Source organism: Rhinolophus sinicus, linkage group LG15, assembly GCF_036562045.2.
Source record: "Rhinolophus sinicus isolate RSC01 linkage group LG15, ASM3656204v1, whole genome shotgun sequence".
In the NCBI taxonomy this organism is placed as follows: domain Eukaryota; kingdom Metazoa; phylum Chordata; class Mammalia; order Chiroptera; family Rhinolophidae; genus Rhinolophus; species Rhinolophus sinicus.
Genome location: NC_133764.1, coordinates 25,211,220 through 25,223,423, shown reverse-complemented (window position 1 = coordinate 25,223,423; position 12,204 = coordinate 25,211,220). Strand labels below are relative to the sequence as shown.

General features: G+C 35.8%; 1 protein-coding gene across 6 annotated transcripts in view; it reads left to right on the top strand.

The window, feature by feature from the left end:
* Positions 1-164: 164 nt before the first annotated feature.
* Positions 165-12,204, top strand: part of RPS6KB1 (ribosomal protein S6 kinase B1) — a 71,933-nt gene continuing 59,893 nt past the window's right edge. For 3 of the 6 annotated variants that reach the window (XM_074320399.1, XM_074320396.1, XM_074320397.1), the window contains exons 1-4: positions 165-398; positions 7,217-7,266; positions 8,286-8,406; positions 9,613-9,681. In XM_074320399.1, coding sequence (XP_074176500.1) covers positions 258-398; positions 7,217-7,266; positions 8,286-8,406; positions 9,613-9,681 — 381 coding nt within the window. In that variant the 5' untranslated portion in view covers positions 165-257. Of the gene's footprint in view, positions 399-878; positions 1,000-7,216; positions 7,267-8,285; positions 8,407-9,612; positions 9,682-12,204 lie in introns of those variants that run through there. The other 3 variants (XM_074320400.1, XM_019736359.2, XM_019736360.2) reach the window with 3 other exon arrangements.

Below are 12,204 nucleotides of genomic sequence, written 5' to 3'. Positions count from 1 at the left end.
GCTTTAGCTGACAATGCGCATGGTCTAGATTCCAAGAGAGGCTTCGGCTGGGGTTCTGCGCATGTTTCTGCCCGTACCTGGCTCTTGGGGATAGTTCTACGCATGTTCATTGCCCACAGTTCGGCTTCAAAGAACCCTGTACGCATGCTCTAGCGCTGAATTTGAGGAGCAAGTCTAAGGCCTAGGCGCAGACGCACTGAGCCTAAGCAGCCGGTGATGGCGGCAGCGGCGGCAGTGGCTGCGGCGGGTCCGGGCCCATGAGGCGACGACGGAGGCGGGACGGCTTTTACCCAGCGCCGGACTTCCGAGACAGGGAAGCTGAGGACATGGCAGGAGTGTTTGACATAGACCTGGACCAGCCAGAAGACGCGGGCTCTGAGGATGAGCTGGAGGAGGGGGTGAGGCCCGAGGTCCCGGGGGGCCCGAGGTGACAGGGCTGGGGCGGCGGCGCGGGCCCTGGAAGTCGGGCGCGTCCGAGGGCGCAGAGACCCAGGGGGCGCGAGTAGTCTCCAGGAGGAGCTGAAGCGCCGCGCGGCCCGAGGCAGGGGAGCGGGCGGGGCGGACCTGGCCCTAGGTGTGAGGCCGCTGCGGGGCTCGCAGGTGCAGGTCGCGCCCCTAGCTCTAGATCAGCGCAGCCCGGAGCAGTCTGTGGAGCGAACGAAAAAGGGCGCGTGGTCGATTTCTCCAGCTGTTCGACTTGAGTGTGGCGGGCCGTGAGTGGTGTAGCGTGTGTTGGGGGAGGGGGACTGCGCTTGCTGGGTGTCCCGTAAGTGCAGGTGAAGTGCGGAAGGGTTTCCCTCCGAGTGTAAGATTTCAAGCATTAAATCTTCAGACCTCCCACAACCACCTCTCTTCTCGGCCTGTCGCTTCTCTCCTAGGAAGCGCTCAGCTGTTAGAAGTGACAGCTGAAAACTTCTGTCGGGAGTAGCGCTGCCTCTGCTGTTACAGCCACCAGGAGTTTTATTTCGGGAGCAAGGGGGCTCTGCTGCATCTTCCAGGGTTTGTTTGTTTGCTTTTTTTTTTTAACCCCCTTCCGTGTGACTTTTTAAAAAACGCATTTATAACGACACACGGTGTTTGTAACTTAAATTTTCCCCAGTTGAAGATGTCTACATTTTTTCAAAATACTTTCTGTAATTTTGGGGTGGAAAAAAACCAGCGTTGACAGCTGTGATTTGGCTTGCCAAAAATAAATTGCTTGAACGGAGACTTGTGAATGGTGGTGTGAGGGCTTTTCTTGCTGTAATTTAGGGTGCTAAATTTAGAATTGTTTTTCCTAATGCATAGCTTGGTTTCACCTTTGCTGTCTTAGTAGCTTGTTATTCTTTATGGAATATCACTCGTATTTCAAGATAAATTTATTGAAAAAACACAAATTACACCTAAGTTAAAGAATGGTGTTGTTATACAAAATAACTAATTCTGGGCAATTGATCATGTATAATCTCATGGTAATTTAGAGTCTAAATTCCATTGTCCAGATGAGTACACATGGGTTGATGACTGATGTAAGATGTTTGTTCTTACTACATAAGGGGCTTCCCTTTCTTTCCCCTCACTCATTTTTCTTCCTCTGGCAAGTAAGTTGTGCCCTGCTTGTTGACAAAAGATTGAGATGCTATGTATACAGAACTTTGAAAACTTTAAGAAACTAACTGGGCTAAAATAGTTGTTCTTTTCATAATCAAATGAGTCTAAATCAAAATTACTCAGTTTGGAAGGTGGGTATTGAGATGTGTATTTTTTAATATGTTTGCATATGGAATTCCAGTTTGCCTCTTAATTGAACATGTGATACACTAATTACAATTGGAAACAAAATGGGATTACTTTCATTACATATATAATCCTCTCATCAATTATATTGGCTCCATATGGCAGTGGCTTTGAAACAGGGCAGGGAAGAAAACTTGATAGGAAGGATGCTTTATAAAATCTTCATTAGGTGAACTGATAGAATTTCCAGGCCATGGGTTCATCAGGAGAAGTTAAAGGAGTTGGAAGTAAAATACTGTATTAAGATTCCTGTTATGAATTGGAGCCTCGTAGGGTTTGGGTCTACTCCTGGACATTTGTTTTGCTGGGTACAAGCAAATAGGATTGTGAGAGGGTGTGGAAGAGGAGGCCAGAAAAATTGATGGAAATAGGAAAGAAAGAAATGTGGCCACTATTCTAGGGAGAGGAACTTTGGGGAAAGAGCAAAGGTAATTAAAGAGGATTTTGAGGAAGAGCTTGCGTCAAATTATATTATATTTTAGCAATGCTTTTGGAGTTAAAAATGTTTCTTTTGAGTGTGTTATTCTAAGGTGCCTCAAGGTGGAAAAGAGTTGGAGTGGGATTGGGCTGGCCACCCAAGGAGATTAAATGACATCCAGGTTCCTCTAAAATAAAATTGTAACATTCAGAAAAAATGAGAGAAGTTTAGATTTTTGGAAAATCGGGCTTTTGTGAATTTATAATTATATAAGTAATATTCTGGCTGCTTGTGAATTTATAATCTTTAGTTTAACAAACTTTTTAAAACATTGGTACATATCAGAGTAGCCTCCCTTCTTCGTTTTATAGAAAGGAAACTGAGGCATAGGCCAGAGAGATGATTGCCCAAGGCCACACAGGTAACTGGTGGTAGTGTCTTGTGACTCAATTCAACAAGCTTCACTGTACAGCTTTTTCATTGCATTTATTAGTCTTGTTCATAGTGTACCTTTTCGTGGTGTGTCAAAGTGAATTCAGATCCTTCTAGCTGTGCTCACTGACAATGTGACCTAGAACAAATTGCTTAATCTCTGACACTTTTTTTCTCTGTAAAATGATGATTGCATTAGATAAAGTGTATACAGTACTCCAAAATATCATGGCATATTAAGCAGTTAGCTAGTTCTTGGGAATAAAGCTTGTCAGTGCTACGCATTGCCAAGGAACCAATCATTCAAGTTTACTCTCCTCTATGCCTAGAGACTTAATAAATGTAGTTATACTAGAAGGGCTGCACTATTAGAGCTTTGTATCTTTTTTTTTTCTTCTAATTAAATCATTGGTCCTATTTGGAGATATATGCCTACACTGAGTCAATCTGTATTAGTAAGTAATATGTATTTACATAGCATAGTTAATTCTTCAGTGAGTAAAAGATGAGAGTAATTTAAAGTTGAATGTCTGCTACTTAACTACAAAAAAAGACCCTGATTGAATACCTCAGAGGACTATTGAAAACCAATGGATAAGAGGGGGGTGTGTGTGTGTGTGTGTGTGTGTGTGTGTGTGTGTTTTGGGGGATCTTTTTTGGGTTTTTGTTTTCACTGGTGATGGTATAATTTGGGGACAGTGAGTTGAAACTAAGGGAAAGTTTTTTTCTAGAGATTTTCATTAGATTTTGAAAATGTTGGAAACCTCTGCTTTCTGTGGAGACATGTTAAAAGAGTAATAGAAAATTGAAATGCAATATTAAAAATCCTCAATTTTTACTCTACTAATTCAAAATTTGAAATAGTTGCGAGCTTACTGCGTGAGTTTTAGATTGGGGTATCAAATTTTTATTGAGCGAAAAGTATAAAAAATTTTGGTGCTCTGAAAAACAAAGTGCTATATAGACAGTATGTATCCAAATATTCATGATTATGAAGAGTTGCAGAAAAAAATCTCATTATCAGTGCTTAAATACTTACCAAAAAGCATTTTGAAATAGCCCAAGATTTTGGGCAGATTTACCTTTTTCCCAATTCATCTGAATTACTTAATCTTATAAGGAAATGTCTGTGAACAGACAGGCAAGTGGGTATAAGATTTAGTGAGTATTTGGATTAAGAGTATTTCACCCATTCTGTAACAATTTATTTAATTTTTTAAATAAAATGTGCTCTTTTATTGGGATTTGAGGCACATTAACTTAAATTTATAAACAATTTTAGTTTAAAACTCTGCAAATATTCATTCTGGTGGGTTAGTTTGAAACACTGTATCTTGTACCTTAGATGAGCAGAATTCCACTTTGTCAGCCATAGTGGCATACAAAAAAAGTATTGGTTGGTACATTAGGTTTAAGGCAACCAAAAAAATCTGAAAAAAAGAGATTCCTGTGAAAAAGAGTTGTCAGTATGTATTACATAATGTTAGTTTATTGCTTCTGGTGTGATACTTTTCTAAAAGTGACTTTGAGTAGCAGAAAAGAATTGTGCCTCAAATGCTTCTTCTCTAGAAGGTTACAGTAGGAAGTTATAAACACAGATGCAGGCGGTAACATAGGCCTGGTCGGCTCTGGAAGTGAAACACAGCCATGGGGCATATATTTCTAGGTAGCTTCAAAGTTGTGGTTCAGTGTTAAGTACTTTGTAGCCTTTAATTTAGAATTAAATGAAACTAACATTAAAGAAACAACAATTATATAATACCAGTTTTATTATAGCTGAGAGAAGTTAGTCGTTTGTCTTTAAAGTGATGGCTCATAGGTGATTTTATGAAATATCAGAGACAATAAAACCTTTAGCCATAATCACCGCTATACCACCCCCAAGAAACTGTATCAAGGTGAAACTGAGAATTTTTTTCCCTTGATACTGCCCCATCCTTAAGCTTCAATCTAATACGAACATCTCTGGTGTTAGATGTCGTCTTAACTTGCTCACACCTTGAGCAAGTTATGACTAAAAACTTGTTTTGGGCAGTTGAATATTCAGAAGAATAGTATCAGTTTTCTTTATGTATCTTGACTGTGTACTGGTCCCTTTGAAAGATGTGTTCACTTACATATTTTTTGAAGTATTCTAAAATTTTCAGTAAAAACTTTAAAAATTCTAATTTTATAGAGCCTATTTTCAATTAGCGATATTCTTTTGTATAAGTTGAAAGTTCATAATCAGACTATATTCAACAATAATCATTTTAAAGCTATATTTTTAAATATTAATATAACAATTTTTGCTGCCAAGTTACTATTATTTTTACAATTCAGTGACTTTTAGTATATTTATAAAGTTGTACAGCCATCACCACAATTTAATTTTAGAACATTTCTGTCACCCTAAAAAGAAACTTTGGGCCCATTTACAATCATTCCTCATTGCCACCCTTAGCCCTAGGCAGCCACTAGTCTACTTTCCATCTCTATACACTTGCAGTTTCTGGACATTCCATGTAAATGGAATCATACAATATGTGGCCTTTTATGTCTGGCTTCTTTCACTTAACATATGTTCTGGAGGATCATCTGTGTTGCAGAATGTATCAGTTCTTTATTCCTTTTTATGGCCAAATGGTATTTTACTGTATGGATCACCACAGTTGATGAGTTCACCAGTTGATATTTGTTTGAATTGTTTCCAGTTTTTGGCTGTTGTGAATAATGCTGCTGTGACGATTTGTGCCCCCATCTTTGTGGAACATATACTCGTATTTTCATTTCTCTTGGGTAGATACCTTAGAGTAGATTTGCTGGATCATAAGTCTGTTTAAATTTTTGGAGAAACTGTTTTCCAAAGTGGTTGTGCCATTTTACATTCCTGTCTGCAGTGTATGAGGGTTACAATTTATGTACAGTCTTGCCAAACTTGTTATTTTTCTGTTTTTTTTAATTACAGCTATCCCAGTGGGTATGAAGTAGTATCTTGGTGTGATTTTGGTTTGCATTTTCATAATGGCTAATGATGTTAAACATCTTTTCATGTGCTTACTGGCCATTTGTATATCCTCTGGAGCTATACCTATTTAGATCCCAACCCATTTTTTAAAAATTGTGTTACCTGTATTTTTGTTATTGACTTGTAGAAGTTCTTTATATATTTGTATTCTTTGGTTTTCTTTTCACTTTCTTGATGGTGTCTTTTGAAGTACAAGAGTTTTAAATTTTGAATAAGTTCAACTTACTGATTTTTTCCCTTAAGTCGTTTGTACCTTGGGTGATATGTCTTAAGAAATGTTTGTCTACCTGAAGATCATGAAGATTTACTCTCTCCTAGGTTTCTTCTAAAAATTTTATATTTTAACTCTTATATTTAGGTCTGTGATTTATTTTTGTGTGTGGTGAAGTAAGGGTCCATCCAAAGTAATTTTTTTGTATGTGGATATCTAGTTGTCCCAGCACCATTTGTTGAAAGATTATTTGATTATTTTCTTTTCCATTGAATTTTCTTGGCTTTGTCAAAAAATCAGTTGACTGTAAGTGTAAGGATTAATTTCTGGCTTCTCAGTTCTGTTAAATTGATTATATGTATATCTGTGCTATGCCAATACCATACTATCTTGATTGCTACTGCTTTGTAGTACATTTTGAAATTAGAAAGTGTCCTCAACTAACTTTGTTCTCCTTTTTCAAGATTGTTTTTGCTATTATGGGTCCCTTGCTTTTCTGTGTGAATTTTAGGATCAGCTTGTCAATTTCTACAAGAAAGGAACCTGGGATTTGGATAGGATTGAGTTGAATCTGTAGACCAGTTTGGTTAGTATTGCCATCTTAATATTAAGTCATCTGATCCATGAACATGGAATGTCTTTTAGCTCTTCTTTAATTTCTTTCAGCAATATTTTATAGTTATCAAGTGTACTAGTTTTGTATTTGTTAAATTTTTTCTAAGTATTCTTATTGATACTGTTGTGAATGGAGTTAATTTCATTTTGAATTGTTCATTGCTGGTGTGTAGAAGGTTAAATTTTGCATCCATTTATACTATGGACAGAATAAATGCTTGACCAACATGACTCCCAACAATTTGAGAGCGTTTGTTTATTATTTTTCTTTGATCAACCACATTATACACTACAATATCTTGGACTGGTTGTCATTACCTCAGGCTTAGTTAGGTTGTAATTACATAAGGCTTATAGTATTATGTTAGTCTTGTGTGTCAGAATAATACTTTATATAAATCATCGGATTTAGTAAGTCATACTTAGAATATATTATAGTACCTTCAGTGTCATAATATACAAAATATATTTTTTGAATAAATGTAATTTTTAAAGGAAAAATCACCTGGTTTTATTTGTAGATCGTTGATGAGCAGTGTCGGTAGTTTAGTTGTCATATAAAATTAAAAGTGAAATCCCCATAGTATTTTTTTGTGTACCTTATTTTGTTTATCATGACATTTGCCTGTTATTAAAGTATAGAGAATTTTTAATCTGGTTTATTTCATTTATTCTTTAGTAATGGGGTGAAGCATTAAACATTTTTATTTTGTATTTATGAGATTATTTATCTTAAAAACTTTAACATATTTTTCAGGGTCAGTTAAATGAAAGCATGGACCATGGGGGAGTTGGACCATATGAACTGTAAGTTTATATGAAAAGATTTCATTGTGCTGTCTTTCTTAAAAGTAGGTTATCAGCTCCAGTTCATAGCCATCATGTGACTCCAATAACCTGTTGTTAAATATCTAGTCATATATAGAGATTTGGTTTATTGAGTTTGGTACCAACATAATAACATACCCAGCAATCATGTATGGATTTTGAGAAAAAGATATTCATTCAAATTCAGAGTATACTGATTATGAATCTGAGTGGGTTAGGAATTTTTACTAGTTTAACGTAGAGAACCACCTTCTTTTACTGAAAAATAAAAATTTTAGAAATGTCCCCAAAAGTTAAAGTGGTTCTTGGTGTGTTTATAATATGCCATTCAAACAGGTTTGTACAATCTTGACATTTTAGGCAAGATCCATTAGGTGAGTATGGTGATGAATCTGCTCTGTATTCCAGCCCTTGGGTTGGGGGGAGACTGAGAAGATCACATATAGAAAGCATTTAAGTGACAGACAAAATTGCCACCCTTTTTGGAGTCTTCAAATCAAGCTCATAGCAGATACAGAAGGATGTGTGAATATATTTTGTTAGCAAGAATTTTTGTAGCATAAAGACTTGTACTAATTGGATGTTTTTAGATAGCTTCCAGGGTTTTTGCTGAAGGACGAGGCTGGATAATACCTAATCTTGTAGACATTGTGAATGGACTAAATTTGAATAACTGAAGACTTTTTTCCTTTGTCAACTTCATAAAGTTCTAATTTATCTTAGTTTGGAAGTATGTGATGCTTACAAAAATAAATAATCAATAACAAATTATATAAACGATCAGATAAGTAAACAATTTATAAAGCCACCCTAATCTTAACCTGCCATGTCATTGAATCATTAGTTTACTTAGAGAACAGGTACTACTAAATTTACTATCATGTACTTTTTTCCTTATACTAAATTGGATTACATTCCTCTTTCTCCTCTTTCTAATAATATGCTGAAAGTAATTTAACTTTTTGCAAATTTACTTTTGGTTTTGCTTTTCTCCCCAGTGGCATGGAACATTGTGAGAAATTTGAAATCTCAGAAACTAGTGTGAACAGAGGGCCAGAAAAAATCAGACCAGAATGTTTTGAACTACTTCGGGTACTTGGTAAAGGGGGCTATGGAAAGGTAGGAAGTACTTTTGAAATGAGAGCCGTTGTCTGTCTTGGGTAGATTGATTTTTATACCCTGGTTTCAGCATTCCTCTTCAATCTGTTTGCTAGCTGTCTATAAAGGATATGATCACTTACCCTGTAATTCTCTTCCTACCACCATATCCGTAAAAGCCTGACACATAATAGACACTCAGTCAATATTTGTTGAATAAATAAATAGACAACTGTGTTAGGCAGAGTCTGTTATTAGAGCATTCATTTCTTCCTTTGGTTAAATGGTACCCTCTATAGGTATCCTCTTAAAAAACAAACAAACTACTCCTTATTTTCAGGAGACATAGCACATTATCTGTTAGTGAGACCTTAATCTGAGTTGGCTTTTTTTTTACTTGCAGTACCTAGTACAATCGAGTTAGGGAAGTTGAAGAATATAAGAGGGGAGAAGAAAAATGAATAGAATGTCTTAGTTTCATAGTTTTGCCCAAGGCTTTCTAATTGAAGATCTCATCTTTGTGTGTTCTGCCCAAGAAAATTTACACCTAGCCGTTCTCTATGAAAAGACAGAATTTGGATAACATTTTAGTTAGGATTAAATTTGAGAACTATTTATCCTTTTGTTTAGTGTTAATTTTTGCAAAGCATGATATTTGTAGTTTATTCTTAGGCTTAAGGACACATTCTTATATGTTCTAATCATCTTGAATGTGTAACACATGCACTTTGAGTCTCCCAATATATTAGCTGTTGCATGAAAATGTTTTATAGCTAGTCATTTTAAGGATAGTTAAATGGTAATTCCTGTCAACTATTAGTAAACAGTTTTATGTGAAGCAGGAACAGTGGCATCCTTGGAAGAAATTTGTGAAATATTTTATAATATTGTAAAATATTGGTATGCTTCTAGGAACCCTGATTATAGCTTTTTCTAAGCAAACTTGGATTTTGTGTATAAAGTAACACTGAGTGCTCATCGTTAGACGGTCATTGCCCAACTTTGCCACCAGATGTCAGCAGACCAAATAGGAAAGTCCCCGTGTTGTGTAACATTTCACTACTAAATCTTTAATATAGTCTACTCTTTTAACCCCTCATTTTTGCACACAGCCCTTCTTGGTACTAGTTTTTATAAGAATATAAACTACTGTGTCATTTGTTAATTAAAGAAGTGAGATTAGCATAGTGCAGCCTTTAATAACACACACTTTTATTTTTTATACAGGTTTTTCAAGTACGAAAAGTAACAGGAGCAAATACTGGGAAAATATTTGCCATGAAGGTGCTTAAAAAGGTGATTCCTTGCCTCCTCTTTCCCCCTCAAGCTATTTTTTCAATTGCTATAAAATCACATTTTGGCCTAAAATTTTAGTTTAAAAAAAATGTGTTTCTGACACAGTTATGAATGTGATTAGAATGTGAGGTATGTTGATTATTATTATTCCTATTTTATTTCTGTTTCATGAGGGTGGAAAGGAGTGCTCTTTCAAATCTCCTCTGAGGGAACTCTTTTAGCTCTTGGTCTCCATGTTTCTAAGTAATAAGAACATTCTGCTATCACTTAATTCAGCAGTTTTAGAATTATGCATTGACTTTGTATTTTACTCTCTTTTACTCCTTCCTCCCTTTTTCCAATCTTCGCGTTTTGCTTTGTTTTCATTAAATCTACTATTGTCTTCCCATACTTTCCAACAACTCTGTAAAATACTTTTCAGGCCAATGTTCTTTGTTCCCACTTACTAGATAATTGATCAGTTCATTTACTTTTCTAGAGACATCCTATAGGAACCTTCTGTACTGATAGCTCTGCAGGCATAGCTGTCATTACCACAATCCTTGGTATCCTCTTGGCTCCTTCACTGTTGTATCCATTGTTTCCTGGATCCTATATCTTCCTTTTTCTTAGTTTATGTCCTTGTTCCCGTGTTTTGGTGATCATCTACTAATGGCTTCCTAAGAAAGGATGCATGAAGGTAAATTTTTTTTGAAATATTGCATATGTGAAAATTTCCTTACACCTTCTTTCTTATTTGATTGGGTGAGATTTGGAAATTGAAAATAATTGTCTCTCATGAATTTGCTCCATTTTCATCTAGCTATGAGTGTTTCTGTTGAGAAGTCCCTTGCCATTCTGATTCCTAGTCTTTTATAGATCTGTATTTCTTGGAAGATATTTAAAATTTTCTTTTTATTTCTGATGTTCTAAATTTTTACAGTGATGTGTCTTGCTTTGGTTCTCATTATTTTGTTTATTTTTACTCTTTCAATCTTAAAAGTTTCAGTCCTTCCGCTCTAGGAAATTTTCTTATAATCTCTGATAATTTATCCCTCTACTATTTTCTTGTCTTGAAATTGCAGTTAATTGGATGTTGGACATCCTGGGCTGATCATCTATTTTTCTTCATTTCCATTTGTCCACTTTCTTGTCTTTTTGTTTACTTTCTAAAATTTTTCTAGAAATTTGTTTTCTAATCCCTGTACTGATTTTATTTAGATATCATATTTGTGGTTCCCCAGAGCTCTTTTTGTTTTTCTCTCTTTATAGCAACCTATTTTAGAAATACAGTACCTTTTCTTGTCCCTCTGAGGGTTTTAATTATAATTCTTTGAAATGTTCTGTTGTTCCATGCATTGTGTCTCTTCTAAGTTCCTATTTTCTTTGACTTTGATTTAGTCATTTTCTTCCATGTCAGAGGCCTTCTTTAGATTTCTGATGTACTTCATTGACATATTTAAGAGTGGAACTCTGAAAACCTGATCAGAAATTTTATGTGTGTAGGGTAGTCATGTGGTTACCTGGCAATTGCCTGAGAACCTCCAGATATCAGTGTATAGGTCTTTTTTCTGGTGTGTATAAGCTGGTGCTGAGAAAGATCCTCTGTTGCTTTGCCTGGAAAAGCGTTCTGGAGCTAGATGAGAGAGGAGACTTTCAACACAGACTTTCACTGAAGTCTGTGTACTTTAGCCCTACACTCTGTATCTGAGCTCTCACTCTGTTTTTTTTTTCTTCAGGAGAGTACATGTCTCCCAGTGGTAGTTCCCTGGCTGGTTAGTGTGAGAATGGGAACCTTACTAGTGTGTATGTGCCTTATACAGACTTAGATAACCTCCATTTTTAGTCCTCCACCTTGTGCCTTCTGCAATCCTGATGACTAAATTTTTTCCCTTTCTTTCTTTTTATTTTGCCTCTAATTTTTGAACTCAGCTAGGGTTCTGTAGATGGAATCAACTTCTTTTGAGTTATTCCTCTTTGCAGGCACTTAGTTTTGCTCATACCCCACTGTGAGTCATATGCTATTGCTTTATCCCCATTCTGTCCTTGCTTTCTGAAGTGTGGAGTTATGCATGCTTCCTAGTTTTATTGAAGATGGATTATGTCCGTTTGGTTTCTTGTCTTTGTTTAGGATTGATTTCTAAAAAGATCACACTATCTTAAAACAAGTATTAGTAGAAAACTATATTAAAAGATAATCAGATGACTTTTAAAAAATCATGGGGTCTGTAATACTTTGGTCCTTGATTTTCACTTAAGAAGTTTAAATAACTTCTTAATTTAAAAGCTTAGGAACAAATACTATGGCCACACTTTATTGGTGATTGTTTTAAAGAAGCAACTTAGGTATTCTGAATATCACTCTGAACATCAATTTAGGCATTCTAAACATCAAATATCAGCAAGTCAGGATTAATCTGCTATCTGGCTTTTCCACTGGAATCATTTGAGATTAATGATTTTTAATTTGTAAACCATGTGTTAAATATAGAATTGGAGACACTATAATAATGCTATTCTAGAAATGTTGAAAGAAGTACTGAT